This window comes from Gopherus evgoodei, chromosome 20 (genome assembly GCF_007399415.2).
Source record: "Gopherus evgoodei ecotype Sinaloan lineage chromosome 20, rGopEvg1_v1.p, whole genome shotgun sequence".
Classification (NCBI taxonomy): domain Eukaryota; kingdom Metazoa; phylum Chordata; order Testudines; family Testudinidae; genus Gopherus; species Gopherus evgoodei.
The window spans coordinates 6,092,769-6,119,046 of record NC_044341.1 but is presented as its reverse complement, the minus strand read 5'-3'; the positions used below and the strand labels follow the sequence as shown (position 1 = coordinate 6,119,046).

The window sequence follows — 26,278 nt, the reverse complement described above, 5'->3', positions numbered from 1 at the left end:
CACCGACCCCAAGCCCACCTTTGGGGGGCCACGGGGGCTCAGGGGCTATGGTGTGGGGCCAGGAGAGGGGTTGGTGTGGGTATGCCACCTTCCTGCCTGAGGGAAGAGGAGTGAGGCCCTAGGCCCTGCATTGGTGGCTCCTGAGATGGTATGGGACATGGGGAATTTCCCCGGGGGGGCCATGGTGGGGGGCTCCTGTGGATGCTTGTGCTATTCCCAGACAGGAATCCTGTCTGGTTGCTGCCTCAGGGTGGGTTGGGAGAGGGACCTGGGGAACCCTCTGCTGCTGGGTAATCTTTCCCCTACCCCCACCCCATCTCTGTGCGGAAAGCTGCGGGAGCACCTGGCCAAGGGGCAGCGCATGCTGGCGGGCGAGGGCATGTCACAGGTGGTGCGCAGCCTGCTGGAGCTGATGGCCCGCAGGACGTACTACAGCGGAGACCTGCTCTTCTCAGTGGAGATCCTGCGCAACGTCACCGACACCTTCAAGAGGGCCACCTACGTCCCCTCCTCCGAGGACGTGCAGGTACCGCCAGCCAGCCCCTGTGACGAGCTGGGGACCCCGCACGGTCCTGTGAGGGAGGCCGAGGCACCATGGAAAGGGTCTTTGCTGGCTGCCTTTCCCTGCCCTCTCTCTGGCATTGCTGGGGTGGGACTCAGCCCTAGTGTCTTGGCACGACCCCTTTGGTGTCTGGCTCTGAGGTTTCACCTGCCATCTCTGGACCCATGTGCATGGGTGTCACTCTGTCCCCAGGCTGGTGCTGCCTGGCTAACAAACAGCAGCCGAAGCTGGCCTGGATCCGAGCTGGTGGCCGGGGGAGCTGTGTAGATGCTCAGCTTCCACCAGGGGAGTTGGGTGACCCTCGGTTGGGAGTAACCAAGGTGGTCGTAGCAGGGCCAGGAAGAATCCCAGCTGGAGCTGGGGTGGTGGTGGTGGGGTCCTGTCTAGGTGGGTGTGTGACAGGGCTTCCTGGGTGCAGATGCAGGTACTCTCAGGGCAGTGGAATTTCGAGGCTCCCGGACGTGCCTGAGGGAAGCCCCCTGTCCCATGCCCCCCGTGCGTCACAGAGCCACCCCTTCAAACCCCCTCTCCTCTCCTCTCCTCTCCTCCTCTCCCTGCAGCGCTTCTTCCAGGTGGTCAGCTACATGGTGGACTCGGAGAACAGAGACAAGTGGGAGGACGCCCAGCAGGTGAGCCGGCCGCTCCAGGATGAGCGCCAGCCGGCCAAGGAGACAGGCACTCGGCTGGCGCAGCGCGACTGTGGCCATGACAGGCTCTCGACAGAGCAGGGGGCGGCATGGTGCCAATGCTGCCAGCCCAGCTTGTGGGGCTGCCTTTCCAGTACCCTGCCCAGGCTAGAGGGACAAGGAGGAGCCCCCATCAGCAGATGAGGTCTTGGAGCTTTTCTGGGACCTTGTCTGCTGCTGTGGAGGTATGGGCTGTGGGGAGGGGTCTCTGGCTTGAGTGGCCTTGGGGAGGTGGGGCAGGCTGAGGGGGAGCCGTGGCTCAGCAGGGTCATTGATCACCCCGCAGCCGGGACCGTGCAGACCAAAGGGGTCCAGGCTTTGGTGCTAGAGAGGAAGCCCGTGGGGCTGGGTCTCCGAATAGCTGTACGCGGGGGAGAGGCGATTGGGAGTAGGCTGTCTCTGCCAGTATCGACTCAGTGGCCCCGTGGAATTGGGGGAGCCCAGCTCCCTGCCTGTGGGTGGCTGGAGACTCCTGGAAGGTCAGAGCGACCGGGGTGCGCTGGGAGCAGTAGGAGGCAGGTCTGGCACTGCTGAGGGGGAGGTGGCTCTGGATGAAAGGGTTGGGGCTGGTGCCTGAGCATGGAACCCCCTCCCCACAGCATCTACCCCTTCCCCTAAGGCTAAGCATGGCCTGGATCAGCGCTAGCTCTTGTTCTCCGCCCTCCCCCATGCTCTGGGAAGTTTGGGGGGGTCCCCTGAAGATCACTTGGGGGGACCCTTTGGAACCATCCAGGTCCTTCCTGCCCCATGCCCTGTCAGTGGGGGCATGTGGCAAGGAGCTACTCTCCCCCATGCCACACCTGGGCCCCTGTTTTAGCCCCCTTCCCCTGCCATGCCTGAGGCCCTGTGGTAGCCTCTCACCTTCTCTGTGCCCGCAGGTGTCCCCCGGCTCCGTGCACCTCATGAAGGTGGTGGAAGATTTCATCCACCTGGTGGGGGACGCGCTGAAGGCCTTCCAGAGCTCCCTCGTGGTTACCGACAACCTGGGTGAGTGGCCGGGCTGGGATGGCCCCGCGGTGGCGGCATGGCCTGGGGCTGCTTTATTCTGAGGGGGGTATGAGGGGTCCCAGGCCAGTGCAGTGCTGAGCAGTGCAGCATCAGAGAGGCTGGGAGCCCTGGGGAGTGGAAGTGGCAGGAGGCACGTGGCCCCTGCAGGGCTGCGCCAGGTGGGCTCCCAGGAGGCCCATGGGCAGGAATGCCGGGGCAGCCTGAGCTTGGCCAATGGGCCCAGGCAGGGGTGAGCTGAAAGTGACCCTTTGTCCCTGTTGCCGCCCTGGCAGTGATCAGCATCCAGAGAGAGCCCGTCTCGGCCGTCTCCAGTGACATCAACTTCCCTATGAAGGGGCGCCGGGGCATGAAGGACTGGGCCCGCCATTCGGAGGACAAGCTCTTCATCCCCAAGTCGGTGCTGAGCCTCTCCTCCTCTGGTAAGGTGGGGCCGGGACCCCTGGGGAGGAGAGCAGCAGGGGCGGCTGTGTCTGCATGTCTGTTCCATGTGATTACGTGTGTTGGTTTGGGTATGCACATGGGTGAGGTGTGTGTTTGCATGCAGGTGTGCAAATGCACGTGTGTCTGCATCTCCATGTGTGTGCGGGTATGTTTATGAAGGCACATTTGCAAAGTTCTCATGGGAGCAAATGCACATGTGTGCATGGTCACGTGATTGTGTGTGTGCGCGTGTATATTTGTGTGTGTCCGTGTGCGTGCAAGCTGTTTTGGTCACTGGGACGGTTGTTTGGATGCGGATGAACGTGGATGCAGACCAGCGGCTGCAGTTGATTTGCCGTTATCTCCATGGCTGCTCTGTAAAGAGGTGCAAACAGTGGTTCCCAGCCCAGCGCATGGAGCCTGCGAAGGTTTTAATCTTTCAATTAGCTGTTAATGTTGATTAAAAATCTGAGTGGCAGCAGCTGGGGGATGACCGCAGGCTGCCCTCGACCTGGGCTTTGCGGCCGTCCTGGGACGTGGACCTGGGACGCCTGTGGCCCTCTCTCTCTTTCCATGGGGGGACACGCCCCGGGCTGGACTTGGGTTTGAGACCCTGCTGGCTGGGCTGTGAGATGGGCCACTGGAAGAAAGGCAGGCTGAGTAGCCAGGTGCACTCTGGGACACAGACATGGCGGGATTGGCATGCGCTGGGGCCGGCTGCTGTTCCCTCTGCATGGTGGTGCTTTAGCAGGGCTCCCAAAGCCCTTCCCCTTCCCCTTCCCAGCTGTGGGTCGGCACCATTAACCCCCGTTTACAGGTGAGGAAACAGAGGCACAGAGCCATTCAGCAACGTACCCCAGCAAGTCACAGCAGGAAGGGAATAGAACCCAGGACTCCTAGATTCCACTCCCCCAATGTAACCTCTTCCTCTGGATGGAGCCACCCCCAACTCCGGGAGGGCAGGGGAAGAGGCCTGTTTGCATCCCCAGGCTACGGGGCAGGTGCGCATTGGAAGAGGGGGGCACGTAACGACTTGCAGCCCTTTCCAGGAGGGCCATGTGTCCCCATCCCCAGGGTGGGGTATGAGCGGAGCCGGGCCCCAGGGACGGATGCCAGCCCCTGTTCACCGTTGCTCTGCCCCCTTCCCCTCTCTCTGCAGAAATGGACGAGTCGTCGTATTTTGTGATCGGGGCCATCCTGTACCGCACACTGGGGCTCATCTTACCTCCCCCCAGGTGGGTGGCTGGCTGGGGCGTGGGGGCAGTAACCAGGGCTTCCGAATGGGGCAGGGGATGATGTCGCTCGTTACATTGAAATGCAGCCATCGGGGCAGGGAGGAGACAAGCCTGGGCCCTGCATGGGGGCGATCCACAGCCGTGTGCCCTGATCTGTGACCCTGCAGCAGTTATTGCTACATGTCCTTAGCGTGTGTGGGGAGAGGGGAGGAACTGAGCACTGGGCAGATCTGGTTCCTGGATTCAGGATCAAGTGTGGGTAAGGGAGAGAGTGGACCCTATTGGGGCTGGGAGACCAGGCTGGGGGAGGGTACAAGACAGCACAGATGGTGCCCTATGTGGGCAGAGGTTTGGTTCCTGGAGGAGGGTGGACGCTGGAGGTGCGAGGGGGCAGCAGATGAGAGCAGGCACCTGTCTGGGTTTCTGTAGCTTAGCATCCCCAGGCAACGCCTCCCCGCAGCCCATGTCTTAGCCTGCTGCTGTACAAGCATAGGCAGGAGAATGGGGTGAGATGCAAGGCAGGGAGCCAGTGCCACTCAAACCACGGTTCCTCCAACCTGTGTCTGCTGTCAGTAGCTGAAAACAGGAGGGAGAAAGGGGGAGAAGCAGCAGGTTTGTGTGGAAAGGGGAAAGTTCAGATCTGAAATGTGGGACAGCTGAGAGGGCCGTGTGTGTGTGTGTGTGTGTGTGTGTGTGTGTGTGTGTACACACCCCTATACACAGACACACTTCACCCATGCACAAACAAACCTGCTCCTGTGCACACTCTCCACCCCCGACATACAGAGAGGGGTGGTGTATCCACGCACATGTGCGCGGTCAAGGGGTCAAACATTCATACCCAATGCCCAGGCACAAGCAAAACCATCTCCAGTTGTGTATATGCAGCAACATGGCAAGAGGATTGGAAAACATGCTTTACAGGGTAGACTCCCGGCCCTTGACCTGTTTGGCCTAACCAAGAGAATGGGAAGGGGCGACTCAGTCGCCGTCGGGAGGTACCTCTGCCGGGAGCAGAAATTTGATAATGGGCCCTTCTGTCTAGCAGACAAAGATCGAACAAGGTCCAATGGCTGGAAGCTGAAGCGAGACAAATTCCGACCGGAAAGCAGTGAGGGTAATTAACGACTTACCAGGCTGCTGGTGGATTCTCTGTGCTCGGCAATTTTAAAATCAAACTGGGAAGTTTTTCTTAAACGTGCGTTCTAGATCAAACAGGAATTACATTCGGGGAAGTTCCAGGGCCGGAGTTATGCCAGAGGTCAGGTCCCTTCACTGTTTATCATTTATACACACTGTGTTAAGGGGATGCACACTCAGATCATAAAACCTGATGCGTGAGCAGACAGTCCTGCAGCGCTGTGTGCACACACACGCTCACGCACACACACACAACACGCCTGTGACCAACAGCAGGACGTGCCAGCACCCAGAGAGCCCTGTCCTGACACCTGTAACGTCCTGCGCTGCGTCCTGTCTCCAGCGTGTTCCCTCGTCTCCACAGGAGCCCCTTGGCTGTCACATCCCGAGTGCTCACCGTGACTGTGCGCCCGCCGACCAAGCCCACGGAGCCCCTGATCTCAGTGGAGCTGTCCCACATGCTCAATGTAAGTGCTGTGCATTTCGAGGGGGGTCTCAGACATCCGCCGGGCCCCGTCGTGAGGGCAGAGAAATGTTCACCCATCGCCCACCCCTGCATGCCCTGCTATTGCGGGCCCCTGCTCCATGCCTAGCCTTCCTGCTGTCCCAGTCCTGTGTGCCCACCCTTCCTCACAGCCGTGCAAGTGCCCTGCCATCCAAACCCATACCCCCTGCTATGCCAGTCCTCAGTGCCCCTCAGTCCCCACCCACAGAGGCTGGCTTGACCTTGGGCGAGTGGGGCTCAGCCCAGAGCTGCTGCCGCTTCCCCTGGCTGGGGGCTGCGGGGGACGTTTCCATGGCCACGTGTTCCCAGTCTGCCTGGCTTCAGTGCTGCAGAGACACCAGATGCCGCGGCTCCTGCTGGTGCCCTCCCTTATGCCACTTTCTAGGGGCCCGTGCTGTGGCGGGCAGGTAGTCATGAGGCTAACGGGGGCAGCAGGCCATGCTCAGATCGGAGACCATCTCCTGCCCGCCATGGCCAGAGCCAGAGAGAGGCGGGTGAGAGCGGGGGCCAGGGAGAGAAGGAGGGTCCCTGTCCCTGCCCCGGGTGTCCACTAACCCAGTTCTGTCTGTCTTCAGGGCACCTCACACCCGCAGTGCGTCACCTGGGACTACTCCAAAGCGTGAGTGCAGCTCTGGGCCCGGCGTGTCTCTTGGGGGGCTCCCTGGATAGTGGTGAGGCCTCAAAGAAGGGGGCCGGCTCAGTGCCATGGAGGAGAGCCTGCCGCTCACTGGCGCCAGAGCTGGGGCCTATGGAGCAGGTGCATTGGGCCCGGTGTGCTGCCCTCCCCATCCCTGGCCTGCCCCGCAGCAGCACCCTCTGCCTGGAAACAGGAGCCTGCCCACCCTTGCAGCCAGCAGGGGATGGAGAGCAGAGGCACAGGCTGTTCCTTCCCCTCCAGCCGCTGCCAGCTGGGCTGTATGCCAGTCTGCCCTGGGCTCTGTCAGGGTGACCCCTGGGGTTTACTATCCCCTTGCTTTCCATGGTGCAGCCCCTCTGCTCTCCAGCCTCTGGCAGGCACATGCACCAGGACCTGGGCCTGGTCCCCTGCAGGGTCTGGAGCTGGCACCCACCTGCCTTTCCTGGGTAGCTGAGGGCTCTGTGGCAGAGGCCGGGCTCTCTGCAGGGCGTTCACTACATGCTGTCCTCCCGCTGCAGAGCATGGGAGATGGATGCACCTCTGGGGTGATGAGAGCCACCCGCCTCCCCTCCCTGCAGTGTCAGCTGGGCTGTGGAACGGCTGGTGACATGGAGAGGGCAGGTGCCCAGCCTCCCTGCCGCTGCTGCAAACCTTCCCCGATCCCCCTGCGCCACACACTGCCCAGGCCCCCAGCTGCCCCACGGGCACTGCCCACCCACCCACCTTGGCTGCAGGGCCCCATGCAAAGAGACAGGTTGACCGGGCGAGGGAGGTCGTGGGTGAGCCAGGCAAGCCTGTGGTTTCTTGACAGGGAGAGAGGAGGATGAGAAGGGGACCCCCACACCCCCACACTGGGAGGGTTAACGGAGTGTAAATGCCTCTGCTGCTCTGGCGCTTTCCCCGCCGCAGCCTCACTAGTGTTCAGGGAGGGGACTGGCTGTTGGCTGGAGGGAGCCAGCGAGCCAGATGGCGGGGCCCTGTGTGGTGCTGTCCGCTCCCCTGAGCTGAAAGCTCCCGTTATCCCAGGCAGAGCCCCAAGCCAAGCTCCCCATCTCGTTATCCTTGGCGCACGGGTTGTTATACAGCAAGGAGAGATCTAATGGTCTCCTCTCCCCACCCTGGCCAGGCGGTCACGTCCGCATTTAAAGAGCGAGGAGACCAGAACGAGGCCAAGCCCCCTGTGGCCGTGGGTTAATTTTGCTAATACTGGTATTGATTAGCACCCGCTTGAAGCCGGAGATTGATGCCTGCAGCTTGCCAGACGCAGGTTGTTAGCAATGGGCTGGAGCAGAGAGCCAGGGCCATGCAGCGCTCGGGCGGGAGAGTGATAAAATGGGGCAGATTGCTGTGGTGTGGGGGAGGCGCGGGTGGGGGGCAGTGGACTCCAGTGGTCCTAGCCGTGTGCTCTGACAGCAGTGCTGCCTGGGCTGGGGGCCAGTAGGGCCGTGCCAAGGGGTGAGGGGTGCTCTTGGCCTTAGCACCTCATTATTATCTGCTCCTTTCTCTCCCTGTTGGAGTGGTTGTGGGGGGAGTTCGGTGGCCTGCGTGACAGCGGGTCGGGCGGGACGATCCCGGTGGTCCCTTCTGGCCTTGCAAACTCCGGATCTAGCCAAGCACAGCCTCCTGGCCCTGCAGCCTCCCTTCGGGTTGCCAGAGCAACTTCACTGTAGCTCTGTTAGCCATGGCACGTTGCAGCAGCCACGGCTCGCGCTCCCCCACCTTCCATGATATACAGTCCCACTCCAGCTGCCCCCTGTAGACAGGCCATGTCGGCTGTGATGCTCCGACACCCCTCACACACCCCTGAGGCCACTGCCGGGGCCCTGAGGGCATGCAGCTCAGGGGTGGGTGACAGAGCCTTTCCCCCTCTGGGTTACTGGTTCCCGTGCAGCCCTTCTGGGGAGGGACTCGAGATGGGCCAAAGGCTGGACTTGACCAAAATCTGGGGCTGAGCTTTCGGTTCCGGTCTCCCCGGCTCGGAGTTGGCACGCGCTGTGCAGCAAAGAGGGTGGGGCACAGCCAGTTCTCGGGGACGCAAGCCTGTTCCATTGACACCCTGGGTAAGCAGCTCCTGCCCTTTGACGTTGGGAGCCGCAGACAGAACCACCGCCATCCCAAGCAGCGGGTATTGCTGGCATCTCTGAAGTGATGGGCCAGGACCTTTGCTAATGAGCACCCAGGAAGGTCTCTCCAATGCCCAGAGTGGGTAGTTGCCAATACCTTGACGTGGCAGGGGGGCTGGGCTGCCAGTGGGGTGGGAGCCTTGGTACCAGCTCAGAAAGCCCAGAACCTGCCCTAGCTGCCAGGAAATCCCACAGCTCCGGCTGCCTGCACTCCCGTCCGGAAGCAGTAACAAAGGGCCCATTGTCACAGGCTTCCAGGCGGGGATACCTGGCTGGAGGAGGGTAAAATCTTCCCCAGCCATTGCCATGATAGTGCTTGGTGCCCGGGTGCCACTTAACCCAGCAGCCCTGGGTAGCTCTGTGCCTTTATTTTACCCCAGCTGAATTCAGCTGCCCCAGCCCCGAACCACAGTGAACCCCCCGTTACCATGTGGCTGTGCCTTGCTGCGGCGTGAGGGGCAGTCAGGCCCGGTGCCCGTCCGTGGTGCCTGCTGTCACAGAGCTTGGTCCCTGGAGGGGCTAGGCACCCGCCATGTCAGTAGAAATGAATGGGCACTGCGGTCACCTGGCATCTGTGCAAATGCCAGCAGTGGGTTCTGGGAGTGGGTGAGCCTGGGGGCTCCAGCCCTAGGCATGGTAGGGTGTGGCTCAGAGTGCCCCTCACTGCTGACTTTGCATGCCCAGATGCACGGCTTTGCACACCCGCCTGACACATGGGCCCGCGGGCCCTTGGTGTCCTGTGGTTCAAAGCTGATGCTATAGCACATTTCTGCCTGGGCACCAAGGCGTGGCCTGGTCACCAGGAGACCCTGTGCAATGGCCCCTCCAGGCAGAGTAGTGCTTGCAGGAAGGAGGGTACATTCAAAATGTATCTGCCAGAAACAGCCCCACCCTCAATAGCGCCAGCACTCTTGAGCCTGCGACTGGCCCTGGCAGCACATGCAAGGCAGGAAAGTGAGTAGGGTGGGCAGACTCCTCGGCCCAGAGAGCTGGGAAAGGCCTGGTACAGCTGGCTCCATTCCCTCCCATTTCCTTTCCAAACAGCAGAGCAAGGTCAGGGGGCAAGGAAGGGAGGGGGGTGAAAGGGCATCTCCCGGGCCAGCTGGCTGCATTGGTGGCTGGCTAACTCAGCGCAGGGTGCCCCACCCTCTGCAGTTCCACGGGAGGGCAATGCCAGGTGTGCCATCGGCTAAGACAGTGGTTCCCAAACTGGGGTTCGTGAAATGTTACAGGGGGTTCTCGGAAGAAAATTCCCTAATGGCAGACAAAGCTGTCCTAGGGACCCTGGGCAGCCTGGGGCCAGCAGCTTGGAGCCCCTGGACTTCCAAGAGCTAAGCAGATCAAAGCAAGCATCTCTATCACACTGAGGAGAATTAAACTTCAAGACTCCTTGTAAGAAATGAAAAGGGAGGTGGATATATTTTGCTGTTTTTAAAATTAAATAGGCAGCTAGTCTTGTTTTTAAAATTATTATGAAGAGCAAGTTTAAGCTTTGTTGTAACGTGCGTTGTTTGCCTGGACTGCTCAAGACCTGAATACCTGTGTAGGAGGAACTCTTTGAGTTGGCTTCTTAAATACCTTCCTGCTGTTTCACATCTGATACTCCTTGATGAAATATAGGAGCCTTGTCTTATAACAGGCTTATTCAAAGTGACACAAGCTACGAAAGTGAGACCTTGGAAGAGTGTTGCCATTTTCATAATGTAATAAAAATACTGTAATGATAAATAATAATTAATAATAAATTGTGTGTAAGAAGCATGTCTTAAAAATAAATTTTATATTTCCAAGATCTCTGCTTTTATAATTTATACTCAGGTAAAGGAGAAAATCCCTGGAAATATTCATTTTTAGGAGGGGGTTTGCGAGACTTGTCATTTTAATGAAAGGGATTCACGGGTTGTTAAAGTTTTGGAACCACTGGGCTAAGGTAACCAGAATGAGTGAGCCTTGCTCAGGCCACAGTTGGGTTTTCCAGGGGTGAACTCTGGGCTGATCTGAGGTATAGGGGTGTCCCCGGTTGGCTGGGAGTGGCAGCTTCACACACCTTTGTTTGACCTGGCATGCAGTCAGCCACGTGTCCGTGAGCCTGCGTGTGCGGGGAATAGTGCCCCGGATCACACACGTGCCCAGCCTCGCAGGTGTGCTGTTCCATGTGCAGTTGCTGTAATGCCTTGTTGCACGGGTGCTCCCCGTCCTGGGCTGTATCACTCAGGGCTCAGTTGCCTGGATCCTGGCCTGGCTCATTTAATTCCCCCCGGTTCTCGTTAGCGTTCAGTACATGTGGGTTGAACAAAAAAGAGGCCAAAGCCAGGTGGAGTGGTAGAGAGCCCATGGATGAGAGCTGGCTCTGACCCCTGGCTGGCCTCCATCCACCCTTCCTGGGACCAGGCTCCCCTCCCTTCCTCGCTGGAGTTTAACCCCCGACCCCAGCCAGCAGCCTGAGCCTTCAGATTAAATCAGGACTGTGTGCAGTGTTCAGCCCCCCAGGGATCAGTGTCTGGGGGAGGGAGAGCAGGGTAGGGGGGGATGGAGCTGAGCTGGCTTTCGACAGTGCAGCCTGGGGCAAGGAGTGGGGAAGGGCAGGGTTCTGCCCCAGCATCTGGGTCACGCGCTAAAGCAGCCGCCCAGACCCTGCCCCGGTGCCGCTCAGACCCTCCCCCCCGAGGACCCTATGTGGCCTTTGGGTGGGCAGCGCCAGCGAAGGGTTAAGTCGGCACAGAAGCCGAGGGGCTGGGGGCGCTCTGTGTTTGATCATTTTAAATCACTCTCTCTCCTCTCCCATTCCATTAATCAGGGATGTGGGCTCTGGAAACTGGGACACCGAGAGCTGCCAAACGCTGGAGACCCTCCCGGCTCACACCAAATGCCTGTGCAGCTACCTCTCCACCTACGCCGTGCTCGCTCAGCTGCCCAAGGAACTGGTAGGTGGCACCAGCCCAGTGCCCTCCAGTTTCCCTTCTTGTCTTTGGCTGTCGCTGGGCCCGAGCCGAATGGGAACCAGTAGCAGGAGCAAGGTGGGATTGCAGGGCGGGGAATGCCAGCTGGAGGGGGCCTGATCATGGGGGTGGTCCCGAGGCGTCACGGGACACGGCCACGCTGAGAGTCGGGACCCAGCGCTGATCTCTGGGGTTCTGTAACAATAACCCCTCCCTGCTTGGAGAGCGCGGGTGGGACGTGTACAAACTCCACCAGCCATCCCCACCCCAGTGGGCTTTTTGATGCTGCGGGGGCCGGGAGGGGGCTGTCTGCCAGGGCCTGGGGGAGGCTCTGGCGGCAGCTGATGCTCTGGCTGGAGATGGGGTGAGATGGGGGTTCCCCCGTTCCTCATGACAGGTTGGAGTCGTGCCTGAGGGAAGAGCTTGGGAAGGAGACAGCTGCTGCTTGTGCCGGGCTCCCGAGATCCCCCCCTCCATCTCTCTGCCTCTCCTCCACTGATGCTTTCCCATTCTCCTCTCCTCTCCCCCTGCGGCTCTCACATTCCCCAGCTCTGGCTCTCTACCTGTGCCAGGAGCTGGTGGAGAATCTGGGACTGAGCTTGGTGCTCCTCGCAGGCCCCCGCCTGTCCCCAGCCCGCGCTGCTTGATCCTGTGCTGAGAGCGATGGGCCCAAGCTGTGTGGCACCCAGGAACCCATTGGTGGGGGTGCGGCACCCACAAAGTGCACCTGCTGCTGCTCAGCCCCCCCCCAGGGCTATGGGTACAGGGGTTGTGGGTGCATTCTGGCCCTGTCTTCTCCTAGGGTAATGCGCAAATGGTAGCAGGGGCAGGGCATTGTGTCCCTGCCCTCCCCGGGGTTATGGATACAGGATGGGGGGGGCATTGTGTCCCTGTTCTCTCCGGGGTTACGAGTACAGGATGGCGGGGGGCAGGGCATTGTGTCCCTGACCTCCCCTGGATTGTGGGTACAGGGTAGGGGGCAGGGCATTGTGTCCCTGTCCTCCCCGGGGTTATGGGTACAAGATGGGGGGGCATTGTGTCCCTGTCTTCCCCGGGGTTATGGGTACGGGGGGGGGCAGGGCATTGTGTCCCTGTCTCTGCTGGGTTATGGGTACAGGATGGGAGGGGGTGGGGCGTTGTGTCCCTGTCCTTCCCGGGGTTATGGGTACAGGATGGAGGGGGGCATTGTGTCCCTGTTCTCCCCTGGGTTATGGGTACAGGGTAGGGGGCAGACCATTGTATTCCTGTCCTCCCCGGGGTTATGGGTACGGAGTCCTTCTTGGCTCTGTGCCGATGGCTTTGCTCGCCCTAGGGCCAGGTGCTGTCTCTCAAGCCGAGGCCCTGAACGTTGATCTCTCCTTTGCCGGCTGAGTGTGAGCCTTGGCACAGAGGGCGAGCCCAGGGGTGGGGCAGGACACTGGGGCACTGGAATTCAAGCCAAGGAGCATTGCCCTGTCGTGGTGGTGAGGGCCGTAGCGAGAGGGGGGCCAGCTAGGTGAAGGGGTCCCATGCCCGGCTGCCTGGAGATTTCCCATCATGCAAAGCCTGGCCCCCTCCCCCCATGAATAGATCCCTCCCCGGCACAGGGGTGGCTGTGCAGTGAGTGGGGAAGTGCCCCACTCTTCCCCCCCCGCTCTTCTCATCTCCCCTTGGAGCCCCCCCCGCACTGCAGTGTGTGCTGAGCTCAGGGCTCTGCAGCAGTCACGGGCAGGCTGCCTGGTGGGATTTATAAGGCTCATTAGCAGATCTTCCAGGCGGCAAGGCAGGAGGAGGGAAGGGGTGGGAGGGGATGTGAAAGGAGCCATCTTGCCTCATGTCTGGGAGTCCTGCTCCCCCCGCCAGCGCTCACAGACGGGGCGTTCTCCCTCCCCCCCGAAGCCGAGTGCCACCCAGCTCCCTGCGGCCGCGCCGGGCCGTTGGTATTCTGGGAGCGTGCCCAGTTGGCAGGACGATGGAGAGGTGCCCCCAGGAACGTGCCTTGGCAGCCCAGAGGCTGCAGTCAAGCCCCCACCCCCACCCCACTCCCGAAAACTCCAGCACGCAGGCCAGTGGGCCCCTGGGTGGGGGGGAGGGAAGAGAGGCCTGGTGCCAGGGGGCCTTGGGCTCTGCCCCGCTCACTGGGGGTGGAGCTTTTGAGGTGTGTGATGGGGCACGGGGGATTTCCGGGGATTGGGGTGGGGAGGGAGCAGCCTCCGGGGTCCCAGGGACACTGGCTGTGCACGTGAGTGATACAGCCCTGGGGCAGCACTGAGACAATGGCAGCAACGAATCCATCCTTCTCCCCTCCCTCCACTGCCCCCCATTGGCCAGCTACACCCCCTGTGGCTCGGGGGAGCTCCCTCCTTCCAGCTGCTGAGCCCCCCCTCCACCCGTTTTCAGCACCTCTCTCCTCTCGGGCAGGCCATGGACCCCTCCGGCACTCCCTCCGTCCCGCTCATGATCGGCTGTGCCGTCTCCTGTATGGCCCTGCTGACCCTGCTGGTGATCTACGCCACTTTCTGGAGGTAGGTCTGCCCCATCCCCGGACCCACCTTCTTCCTCGGTCCCTTTGGCACCAGCCCAGAGGCCAGGGCGTCATTCCTCCTCACCAGCCGGGTGGCTGGGGGGAACGGTTGGCAGCTTTTTGTTCGGTAGATGCCAGCTGAGCTGGGGGCACCGGAGCAGTGTCAGTCTCTGAGCTCATGTCAAGGTTTTCTATAGTGGCCAAGTCAGCCATAACCTGCCGGGACGTGGATCCAAACGTCACCACGGGCATCCTGGGGGCGGAGCAAGGCCCAGAGATGGGTGCCAGCAAGGACCAGGGCCATGCTCCTCGAGCGGGGCCCTGGGCAGCTGGTGAGTCCCAGGCTGCCGGCTCCTCTTTGCTCCCCGCGTGCGCAGTGGGAGAGAGGCCGCGCTGGCAGGAAGGCACGTGCAGCAGGAGGGGAAGAGGCCAGGGTTGGGCAGCCAGGAAGCGTGTGCCGAGAGCAGAGGGAGGAAGAGAAGTCAGGAGTGGGGAGGAAACAGGCGATAGCTTAGCCGCTGCGTGATTGACTGTATTGTTCCAGGAAAAGAACAAAGCTCTTAGAGCATTAAAGACAATGGTGGGCATGGTAGTGCCCTGCTGGGGCTGCTATCCTCTTGCTGCCACAAGCACGAGGCACAGACAGGAAGGCTCTGCAAGGCCTGATCCTGCCTCTCTGGCATCAGTGCCACTCAGTGGAGTCACTCCCGATTTACACCAGCAAGAGGGACAGCAGAATCAGGCCCTCCCTTGCTGCAGAGGCATGAAAAGGTCTGAGATCCCCTGGCGAGATGCATCAGAGATGTGGAGGGAGGGTTCACCCAAGGAGAGAATCAGAGGGCTGTTAATGTACAGTGGCACCAAACAACCTTGGGCAGGGCTCGAGGCCCCGTTGTGCTAGGAGCTGTACGGGCATGAGGCTTTCAGTGCTGATGCCATTCCCTGCAGTGGGAACCAGGAGTCCAAAACCCTTCGTCAGCTTTGCAAGCTCCACCTAGGGCAGGTTAGCTCCCAATCCTGCAGTCCTCTCCGCACACATACACCCCTGCTAGGGAATGCGATGGATCCTGGGTGCACCAGGAAGCATGCATGGAAGTGTCTGCAGGAGGAGCACCTCGGTCTGCGAAGGAAGAGAGGAAGAGACGGTTAGGGTGGAGGTTTATCAACAAACAACGCCCGGCGCAGAGAAGATCTGTGGGGTTCGCTGCTCTGTCCTGGAATTGAAAGTAAAAGGGCTCAACACATCTGAAATGGGGGGGAAAGGAATTTGTTTCTTCCCCTCAAGATGGATTGTTCACCTGTGGGACTCTTTGCTGCTGGATGCTATCAAGTCAAAGAGCTGAAATTAATATTTAACGGTTTTACATCTCAGTTCAGGGAAATTTTATAGGCTGCTTCCCTAAATCGCCTCTGAGCCGTGTTGGTGGGCACCCTCACCTGGCTGCCACGTTCTGCCAGAGGTGAAGCAGTCCCTGTATCCCTCAGGGTACGTCATCACTGCAAAGGGAAGTTGTGGTGGTAGCAGGGGCAGGCATACCCATGTTAGCTTTAATCTCGCTAGCATGGATGCCTGTAGCAGTGTAGATGGGGTGGCACAGGCTAGTAATTGGAGTACAAGCCCACCAGAGACCCTAGGCACTGTCTATATTAAAGCCTGGCCCAGGTATGCCTAGCTGTGCTGCAGTCATACCTTCGCTTTGTAGCAGAGACCTACCTCACATACCTCACGGGGATGTCGGAAGGCCTAACTAGTTCACATTTGTGTAGCATGTTGTGTTCCCCAAGTGCTGTGGAAGTGCAGGTGTTTCATCCCAGTGTTGGTATTTGTTATATGAATGGGGTAGCCCCTGGAGTCACACTCTCTGGAATAAAATAAACTCCATCCTCATGCTTCAGGGCATAAACTGATCCCCAGCCGGGGGTCAGGAAGGCATCCTCTGCCTGCTAACACACTCCATGCACTATATGAAGGTCTGTGTTGCCCTCTAACATAGCCCCATTGGCCACTGTTGGAGACGGGCTACCAGACTGATTAGGCCATTAGTTTATTGTGTCATAGCATCTCCTGCATTCTCCACCTTAGGTCTAGAGAGAAACCAGGCCAGAATGTTTGCACGGGGCCCAGCCCCAGGATCCCTTCAACCTGCCTCCCTCTGCCCTCCCTGCAGGTTCATCAAGTCAGAGCGCTCCATCATCCTGCTGAATTTCTGCGTCTCCATCCTGGCTTCCAATGTGCTGATCCTGGTGGGCCAGTCCCATATGCTCAGTAAGGTGAGAATCTGGCCTAGGGCTTCCTGGGCTTCTGCCCCATTACAGCTGCCAAGGGGCGTTGCCCGGCTGGGCACCCAGTGGGGACAAGCCAGGTGTGACACAGTAGGGAACGGCGGATTGACCTGGGAATGTCGTCCAATTTTACTGGGGCTGTCTGCATGGGGGTTGGGAGAGCAGGGGATGACTTTAGTAGGTGAGGGACGGTACCTGAGCCTGTAACCTGAGCCAGGCAGGTGGGGGGGTGAGTCCATGCCTTTGCCCAGGAAACTGGACAAAGGGAGAGGGGGAGAAGAGGAGGGGGCAGAGCCTGCTGGAGGGGGTTTTGGTTTCAGTTTTGAGCTGGCTGGGAAGAGGCAGGGAACCCCACGTCTGCAGTCTAAGATCCTTGCCCCCTAGAGGGACCTGACTGAGGGGTCCTGGTTGTACCTACAAGCCCTGCTTGGGACTGTGTTCCTGTCGTCTAATATACCTTCTGTTTTACTGCCTGGCTGAGAGTCAGGGTGAATTGCAGGAAGTGGGGGGTGCAGGGCCCTGACTCCCCCAGACTCTGTGACACTGTGTTCCTTGAAGAGGTCAGGGAGAACGGGAGAGAGACAGGCACCGGATGGACATTTCCTTGGGACGTTACAGCCAGAGAGCTGTGGGCAGAACAGCCTGGAATGGCAGGATATGGCCTTTAAATCGATGCATCCTGCTGTTTCGGCTGAACAGTTCCCTGTTCTGAATTGCTTTGCAGTGTTGCTGCGTGCTGTTAGAACAGCTGCTGTGCTCTGTCCCAGAGATGGCTGCATTTCAGTGCTGACTGAAGTCTCTCCTGGACCAGTAGAGCTGGTGAAGTGCTCTGGGATCCTCTGGGCTCTAGATACAGAGCTCTCTGTTGTCCTGTGGCCCAGAGGATACAGTAGCTTGCTTGGCCACCCCAGGTGACTCTGCATCAGTGAATTCATGGATATAAATATTGAGGAAAGGGCAGATGAGGCCCCAGCCCCAAATTCCTGCAGCATGAATGATCCAATCCCCCACCCGTCCCCCATCCCCCAGCTCTGCTGGCTGCACTAGCTGGGCAGTGCCTGCTGCATGGGTCGCCAGGTGTAGCGGCGTTCTGTGGGGCAGTGCCCTGCTGTGCTCCTGGGAACAATGAAAGCAAGCGGCAGTGGAGTGGGGATGAGTCGCACTGTGGTGTGTCTGCTCGTGGGATTGTGATATTTGCTGGCCCCCCGCCTGTGGGAGCACAGTTAGCGCGAATCTGGCTGCTGCTTACAGGGACAGAGAGAGGGATAGAGGGACAACGTGCAGCAGAGAAGTGAAAGGACCCATCCCCGGTCCCCATCGCTGGTTTGGGACTCAGAGGAACTGTTTTTTGTCCCCAGATCTGCCACTGGGTTGCTGTGGGGCCTTGGCTGAATCACTGCCCTGCTTCATGCCTCAGTTTCCCCAAACGGGGATAATCCTTCCCTGCACAAGGAGTATGAGGATAAATCCATGAGGGTCTCAGACACTGCCGCGATGGGGGCCAGAGAGCAGCCCCTGGTCTCTACTCAAAGGGTGGACTGCGCTTCCTTGTGGCTGAATGCTCCAGTGTGTGTTTATGGCATCACCAAAGAGGTGGCCCACAGGGATTAGGAATGCACCATCTACTCCACCATAAACACAACGCCCTTGCAGGCCTGGGATGTAGCTGCCGCAGGATCCCTGTTGCACCCCAGATCTCATGCCAAAGACGACGCTTGTAGCCAGTCCTGTAAGAAACTAGCTAAAGGTTTATGAGCTCAGAAAAGGAAACCAGAGCGGCATTGACGAGGTTAAACAGACACACAAATGAGTTACAATCTTAAGTTTCAAAAGGCAATAAAAGCTTCTATCATGAGCATGTTCTGCTCATCCCTTATGGCTAACCCAGGCCGAGTCGCTGGGGATCCCTTGCATGTGCCTAGAAACGTTTGGTCCCCAGATTCCAAGCAGCACAGAGAGACCAAGTTCCTTTTGTCTGGGGGTTTTATCGCCCTCCTGCCACGTGCCCTGAGCTGTAAACATGACTCATCTTCCTGGGGAGGAGAAGGAGAGCAGAGCAACAAAACTCTTCTGTTCTCTTGCAGAGGGTAGGCAGGGAGACGCCAGGTGCACCATCCCCCAGTGATCCATCTGGTATCGCTGGACCTCCCCTTTCGGGAAGATCGGCCTAATTAATGTCACACTAGTTAATGTCTCTCTCCTGTCTCGTGATTTACACAGTCTCATAGGCTCAGAATACAGATAATTACCTTATATAGCGTGGGATACGGATGTTATAAGTGAGGTTAATTCAGGCAACGACTTACAGGCTTTCTTACAATCTAATATCTGTTTGGGCCCTGCTAACACGCAGGTGAACCAGACGGTGTCCGGCTCTGTAGCTGTCAGCGTTCGACATGGGAGCCTTGCCAGGAGCTGGCACCTCGTCTGCCAGTGGCATGCCTCTTCCCAGAGATTGACGTGCACGATGCATCCAAGGCATAAGAGCACTGGGCTGGGCTCCCCTCTGGCTTACGCCGCTCCTACCCATTAGGTTCAGTGGAGTTGTTCCTGATTTACACCATCTAATTCAGGGGGAATCCGGCCCTTTATTAACAATGCCAGGGAGTGTGGGATGCCCGAGGGCTCTGCTAGGGCCCGATCCCGAGAGGTGCCAAGCACCCCAGGCCTCCGTGCGGCACGCCTGTGTTGATTGCCATCTCTCTCTCCTTGCAGGGCGTGTGCACCATGACAGCCGCATTTCTGCATTTCTTCTTCCTCTCGTCCTTCTGCTGGGTGCTGACCGAGGCCTGGCAGTCTTACCTGGCCGTGATCGGCAGGATCCGCACACGCCTGGTCAGGAAGCGCTTCCTGTGCCTGGGATGGGGTAAGAGGCCTCGCTCGCCTCCCCCGTGAGCAGTGGGTCCAGCTCAAGGAATGGGCAGGGTCTAGTGGTCAGAACAGAGGGAAGCACCTTGCATGCGTGAGTTAATGGTGGTCACACTCAGACCCCGCCTCCAGGCGAGCTAAGGATTATCACCCCCATTTCACAGGTGGGAAAACTGAGGCACAGAGCAGGACAGTGACTTGCCTCAGTGCCAGAGCTGGGAATAGAAGCCAGGAGTCCCTGCTTTGACCCTCATCCCAGCCCCTGAGCCGTGTGATGAGCCCCGCTCTCATCAGGGCAGAGGGAACCCAGAAGCGTGTGGGTCGCTGCACTGTTTCTTGTCTAGATGTGATGCTCGGTGGCTTGGGCCCCCCTGCTGATGCATCAATCACTGCATGCTGTGTCTCTGCTCTCCAGCTGCTGCCCTGGGTCTATAGACATGGCCCCTGCTGACCTGTGGGGAGGCAGGGGCAGCTCTTCCCCCGGGCTCCGATCCCAGCAGCTCTTACTGTTCAGGGGGGCAGCCGGGCACTCTCCGTTGTTTGCCACGGGGGAAGGATGCTGCACTGGTGTCAGTGGGGAGGAAATGGAGGGAGGTTCCCCCCGGTGTCTGTGGGGCAGGTGGGTGCTGAGCCCCTCTGCAGATCCTGGCCATTGTCTCGTCTCCCCCGCCAGGTTTGCCGGCCCTGGTGGTTGCAGTCTCTGTCGGCTTCACTCGGACCAAAGGCTACGGAACAGCCAGCTAGTGAGTGTTGGAATGAAGCCCGGCTGGGGTGCACGGGGGGCTGGGGCCCCAGGGATTCCCCTGCACACCAGACTTGGCTGGGGGCTACGGGGCGAGGAGCCAGGCTCCCTGGTAGGAGATGGGCCATGGTCAGTGTGGGGAGACAGGGAGGGGATTCCGTCTGCCCATCTCCCCTCATGGCGCCGTGTTCTCTCTGCAGCTGCTGGCTCTCCCTGGAAGGCGGGTTGCTCTATGCCTTCGTCGGCCCCGCTGCCGTCATTGTGCTGGTAGGTGTTTGCCCTTCAGGAGCACGTCTTTGGCTGAAGACAAGGGCCAACCCCTGTCTGTTGCCGTCTCTCCCTCGGGCCCTGGTGCCCCCCGGCCCTGGGGAGCCCCTCCCCCTCGCACCCCACAACCCTGTTTCTCCTCCCCTGACCCCAGCCTGTTCCTAGCCCAGAGCCTGCTGCTGCAATCTCCCCACAATCTCTCTGAACTCCCCACAAAGCCCGGTCCCTCCCTGCCCCCAGGGTGGGGGTGGAGCAGGAGGGGAGGGCGCTGCCCAGCGCTGGGTCCCCTGTGTGGGGTCACCACCCCGTCCCTCACCCGGGCTCTGTCTCTCTCTCTCCCTCCCAACTAAGGTGAACATGCTCATTGGGATCATTGTCTTCAACAAGCTCATGTCTCGGGACGGCATTTCAGATAAGTCCAAAAAGCAGCGGGCCGGGTAAGTGCCCCCTGGGGCTGCCCCCATGTGGGGCGGGCGAGCGGGAGGGCATACGCAGGCAGATAATACCCTCTGCTCCTTGGCGACCCAGGTGCAGTCCGGAGGAGCTGTGGCAGTGCCAGGCAGTCCATGTCTCATTGGCTCGAGGAGGCTGCAGGCTCAGGGTGTTAAGAGCCCCCCAATCTCACCTTGGCTGTGTCAATGCACCCCCCGGCTGCACCTGGGCTCAGCTCCAGCCATTCACAAGTGAAGTGAAGTCTGCCCAGTCCTCAGCAGGCTCCCAGGTCATATAGCTAAGAGGGGAGTGGTGGTGGAGTATGGATTTCCCGGGGGTGCCCCCAGCTCCAGCAACACACCATCCCCACCCTGCAGATGAGCCGTCCCTCCATCTAGAGAGACATCCCCCACCAGATGAGACACACCCCAGCCACCTGTTGGCACCCTGTACCCCAGCCACGTCCAGCAGGCTTAGCTGGAGGCCTGGGGAAACAGAATGGGCGGTTGGTGCTGAGCTGATTTCTGCAGCAAGGGGGAAGCTTGTGCCCCATTGTTACCCAGAAGTGCCCATGGCCCCTGCCCAGGCCTTGCACCCATTACCAGCGGGGTAACCAGGCTCCTGAACCTCTCCCCCACGCCCAGTGCTGGGATTGTCATTGTCACAGAGCTGCACTCAGACCAGAGAGGGGCATGCCCGTCATACAGGGAAGGAGGGGATCCTACTGCAGAGCCCTACTGCAGAGCCCCCCAGACAAGGGGCCAAGCCTCCAGCCCCCAGCGAGAGCTGTCGGACCCCATGCTAGTCACTAACTACCCAGCGTACCGGCTTGCAACTAACAATCTCTCTCTCTCTCTTTCTCTGTTTTTCTCATTTGCTTGGTTTCTGTGTCTGTCCGTACCCTCCCGCCTGTCTTATGCCTCGTGCCCTCGCTTCCCGCCCCTCCCCACACCCTGGCTGGCGTGTGGCTCTCCCATGGGGGTTGGGGTGCTCAGCTGGAAGCAGCCCACCTGCGGCCGCCTGCTGCTGAAATGCACCAAATGCGGCGTGGTGTCCAGCACCGCCCTGACCTCTGCCACCACCAGCAGCGCCATGTTAGTCTCTCAGCCTGCGCCCTTGGTGCTCACTCGCGCTGTCGTGTGTGGCTGTGGTGCCCAGGACTTGAGAGTGCAGCATTCTCCCGCCGGCCGGGGCACCGGGAGCAGGAGGAAGGGGGCATTGCCTAATGGGCACTCAGCCTTTCAACTCCCTACCCGGGGCTGGAGAATGCCGTGTGCTCAGAGCTGTTCTGGGTCCGGCGTCTGCAGCGCTCCCAGGCTCAGCTCTGTGTCTGGGGTTGTGTCTCGCACAGGCTGGCGTGGGGCCGTGTGTGTGTGTGTGTGTGTGTGTGTGAGACCCGTCACTCCTGCCCGTTCACTGCCGCTCGTCAAATAACACATTGCCTGGGGCAGGTCCCTCGTGGGGGTGGGAATGGGGGAACGCTGGTTCTGCAGCCATTAGCAGCCAGCTCCCCAGACTGCGTTGCTCTGTGTTCCGTATGTTGGGACTTTGCAGGGTGGGATCCCAGGCCCCGAGGAAGGCACAGATTGTGGGGCAAGAGGGATCAGTGAGGGGGAAGAGGGGATGAGGAGATGAGCAGGGGCAGGGAGCCAGGACCAGCTGGGGGCGAGTGGAAGAGAGCAGCCAGTCTGGGAAGTTAGCAAAGAGCTAAAAAGCTGGGTGGGGGGACTGATATTCTGCACATCTCTGTCCTTGCTACAGGGAACCTGTACCCCAGGTGGTAGCAGGACATGGGGTTCAAGGGGGGCTAGGCAAGTTCCTTTTCCATGGCTCAGCAGGGCTGGCAGTGCCTTACAGAGCCATTCCCCTCTCCACTGCTGCTTTGAGTCCTGCCCATGGCAGCAGATGGTCAGTTTCTGGGGATTGGTGGGTCACAGTCCAGAAGCCGAGTGGTTCCTGCCACCAGAATCCCCAGGGTGATGTGTCCTTGGCAATCACAGCAGAGAGGTGGCTGCGGGCAAGTCCCATGGGGGGCCTGGCTGCCCTCTGAGGGAGGGCAGCAGGTGGGGAACCCAGGGAAGCTGAGTCCAGGCTGGCTCTGCTGGGATGCGGGCTGGTTCCAGCCACCCCAGCGGGAGGGGGCCCTCGCTTTCCGTGACTGGAGGTGGAACCCAGCAGCTGATGAGAATGTTCCCAGCCAGGCCCCGGGGCAGGGCTGCTGGTGCCACTACCCCTAACGCTGGTGACGATGGTGCTGACAGCAGCCAGAGACCCTGGGGAGCGGCACAGCCACACCGTTGGGAAAATCCCCCAAAAGCACAATTTTAAAAATCCATTTTTTAAAGACCAAAATCCTTGTGCTTGGGCAGAGAATGCAGGAATTGGCGGGGACAGGCGGAGTTCAGGCTCTCAAACCTACATTGCATCCACGTGCGCCCCCATACACCTCCCATAGCCCCCTGCACTTCCCCATGCATCATGCACCCTGCAGCCCCCCACACACTCCCCCTCACACACGTTCTAACTCATGCGTCACCCTCTCACATTGGGCTCCTCTCTGTACCCACTGATCCAAAATCCTCATAGTGCTTGTGGGATCCCAGCCCAGCCCCAGTGCAGCCCTGGCAGCCTTTCAGGAGAGGCCTGACGTGAACCCCTGGAGACTCCCCGCGCGGGGCTGGAGGGTGCTCTGCGACCGTCAGTCCGTGTGCGTGGCTGGGGTGCAGGGGAACTTCTAGCTGGCTATCTCCATGTCGGAGGCTGCTCGCGTGGTTAATCTGTCTGCGTTCTGTCATCTCGTTCCCCCGCATCCTCCCCCAGAATCCTTTCTCATTATTCTGCTGCTATTCACGGCGAGAGAGAGAGGCACGTGCACCCACTCTGTGCCGGCCCCTGGCTTATCTTGCATCACTCTGCTAACAGCATCTGGCATCAGCGTTCCGGCTGGAACGTTGTCTCAGGAATACAGAGCTCAGTGGAAGAAAGGCCAATAGCCACCCGTGTTATACCAATATAATAAAAACCAGCAGGATCTTATTAAGAGGGATAAGGCAAAGATGCCACATTGATTGTAAATAGAATTATAAGGCAAAAGATAAATGCAAACAACGTTGTTTTACTACTTATTCCTATCACTACTTATTCCTTACACACACACACACACACACACACACACACACACACACACACACACACACACACACACACACACGTATATATTCATTCACACAATCATTCATTCAGGTTCTGTATAGGTGTTATAGTTACCAGCTTAGAAGTTGCTCATGCCAAGTTACTGGCCAGGTATCTTGGTCATGAGGATGGTGCCGAGTCTGTGTCAGATGCACCTGATGCTCCTGGAGGCTGGCAGCAGAACCAAGGACTCAAAGTCCTCAGTTTTTAGAGTCCATTTTTATAGGAATTAATTCCTATGTTAGTCTATGGGAACCGTTTCATCCTGCTGTTGTTGGCTCAATTAGCAGATGGCACATTCCTGGTGGCACCACACTGTCTGAAGTGGCACATTCCTTCCAGGTGATTGGGGTGGATTCCAGTTTACCCTCCGGGGGTTGTCTGGTGGTCCACTTGATACATTATTCGGCGGATGGATCCTTTCCAGGCTGGCACTGCCCTAACCATTCACGTACATCAAACATTCATCAACATACATTCCCTATCTTAACCATATTTTAATTTACTGTCTCCACCACTTTTGGGGTGTGTGTTAATTCCTATGAGATTCCCGGTCCTGTAATCACAGAGGGTGGGTGTCTGTTTGTTTACATTGTATCAATTACAGCTTAAGGCTCACAGCAGGGGTGGTAGCATAGTGTTTACTTCAAGAAAAAAGTCAATTAACTTGTTTGTAAGTTTTACATAGTAATAGAGTATCTTTCACAGGACAGATACAATCAGTGTTTTCTGCAGACAGGAGCTTACAAGTTTTAACATAAGAACGTAAAAGATTTTTGTACTTGGTGAATCTGGGGGGGTCACTGTCACTTGGGGGAATCCCTACACCCGAAATGGGGAGGGAGGCTCCTGCGGGTTTCCCCAGCGGGCCTGATTCTCTCGCATGCTGGTGCAAATCAGGAGTGACTCCACTCAAACCAGTAGCCACACCAGTGTAAATGCAGTGGGTCTCATACAGCCCTGCCCTGCACCTTACCCATGGTTTTGCATTGGCGCAAACAGCATTTTTGTGCCCATTTTGCACTGGTATAAATGATGACTCAGCTCATTGACGTGCGCCGAGCGCTGAGCGCTTCCTTGCACATCGGGCCCAAGGTGCAGAGCAGTTGGGAATTGGAGCCCAGCACGTTTGAGATCAGACCCGGCCCTCAGGTTTCATTCTCCTCCCGCTAGCTCCGCTTCCCCCTAAAACTGGAGGAGAAGGACCTTTTAGCTGTAATCCAAGCCCAGGATTTGAGTACCTTGGGCCGTATGCAGCCCTGGAGCTAGCCGAGACCCGGATCATGGCAAGGCAGGCCAGGCGCTCCGTCCACAGCTCTGCAACTTCTCTTCCTTAAATCTTCGGGAGGCTTTGCCTTCTGCCTGTCACTTAATGAGCTTTCAGCTGCTGAACGGAGCAGCAAGAGGAGAGGTTCGAATGAGAAGATCCTTAAATCTAATGAGCCGAGTGCCTGAGCCTTTCTCCCTGCCTCCATTTCCTCTGCATGCACAGCCTGGCTCACTTCTGCAGGAATTTGCATGCTTCATCCACACAAGCTGGGGCGTGGGCTAGGCAAAGCTACAAGCTTCATCAGTTGATGCAGGTCTTTCTCACCTCAGAGGTGACGGGCTCTTAGGCCCAGATTTTTAAAGATGTTTAAGCATTGCTGCACTCAGCATTGCAACACCTAACTGATTGATTTAGGAGTCTCAGGCTCCTTTTCAGAAGGGATTTAGGCACTGAGGAGCCAAAATCCCTTTGACGGTCAATAGGATTTAGACCTAAATACCTTTAAAGCACTGGCCTTAATGCAGTTTGGGAATGCAGTGCTGAACAGCTCAGGGGAGTGGGATTCAGAGCCTGGATCAAATCCAGGTCAGTCTGAGAACGGTGGTGATGTCCTACCTGAAACGAGTTTGCTGGGTCTCTCTTCTGTGCCCCCATCATGCAGTCTGGTAGCCTTGGCAGAGAGGCCAGGAACTGGCCGGGCTGTGCCTGAAGGGGCGGTTCTGGGGGGCTGTGTATGCGAGCAGGAGATCTGTCAGGCGACAGGCCGGATCTCTCAGCTCTCACAAGCAGTACCACAGTGAGGGCAGGCGGAAAGCACTGGCTTGTTTTCCTAGCCCTGTGGACACTGGCTCAGCACCCCAGAGCGCTGGCAACTGGGCTCCCACAGCTCCCTTGGACAAGCGAGCGTTCCTTTTAAACAGCAGCCTCCCCCCTGATTGGCTCTGGGGCCCGTCTGTCTCACCCTTGTCCCTCCCTCTCCCCTCCCAGGGCATCGCTGTGGAGCTCCTGCGTTGTCCTGCCCCTGCTGGCGCTCACCTGGATGTCGGCCGTGCTCGCCATGACCGACCGGCGCTCCATCCTCTTCCAGGTCCTCTTCGCCGTCTTCAACTCGGTGCAGGGCTTCGTCATCATCACCGTGCACTGCTTCCTACGCCGAGAGGTGGGGCCCCACGCTCCTGCCCTGCCCTGCCCTGCCCCCAGAGCTCACGCGCACAGCCCTGATCCGTGCTGCTGGTCTGATCCAAGGGCTGAGGTTCCATCTGCCCTTCTCTTCCTCCAGCTGTCTGTGGCTCAGCCTGCCCCCGGATTTCTACATGCCAGGGGCTGCGCACTAGTTTCCACTCTTTCTGCAGAGAAAGGGGTCTCAGTGGGTCTGCCCCTACACACTTGGTGGAACAAGTAGCCCTGCGCTCTTTGCACACCCTGTTGCCAGGGAGTGAGGGTTTTCACACCCACTTCGCTGCCTG

At 58.9% G+C, this 26,278-nt stretch overlaps 1 protein-coding gene across 1 annotated transcript in view; it reads left to right on the top strand.

The window, feature by feature from the left end:
- Window positions 1-26,278, top strand: part of ADGRB2 (adhesion G protein-coupled receptor B2) — a 100,645-nt gene that overhangs the window by 64,890 nt on the left and 9,477 nt on the right. The window contains exons 9-24 of the mRNA XM_030539187.1: window positions 332-526; window positions 1,123-1,191; window positions 2,127-2,235; window positions 2,529-2,675; window positions 3,836-3,911; window positions 5,416-5,518; window positions 6,132-6,175; window positions 11,114-11,240; window positions 13,656-13,759; window positions 15,927-16,029; window positions 18,757-18,907; window positions 19,583-19,652; window positions 19,852-19,918; window positions 20,270-20,355; window positions 21,346-21,444; window positions 25,800-25,971. Of these exons, the coding sequence (XP_030395047.1) occupies window positions 332-526; window positions 1,123-1,191; window positions 2,127-2,235; window positions 2,529-2,675; window positions 3,836-3,911; window positions 5,416-5,518; window positions 6,132-6,175; window positions 11,114-11,240; window positions 13,656-13,759; window positions 15,927-16,029; window positions 18,757-18,907; window positions 19,583-19,652; window positions 19,852-19,918; window positions 20,270-20,355; window positions 21,346-21,444; window positions 25,800-25,971 (1,722 nt within the window). The remainder of the gene's footprint in view (window positions 1-331; window positions 527-1,122; window positions 1,192-2,126; window positions 2,236-2,528; window positions 2,676-3,835; window positions 3,912-5,415; window positions 5,519-6,131; window positions 6,176-11,113; window positions 11,241-13,655; window positions 13,760-15,926; window positions 16,030-18,756; window positions 18,908-19,582; window positions 19,653-19,851; window positions 19,919-20,269; window positions 20,356-21,345; window positions 21,445-25,799; window positions 25,972-26,278) is intronic.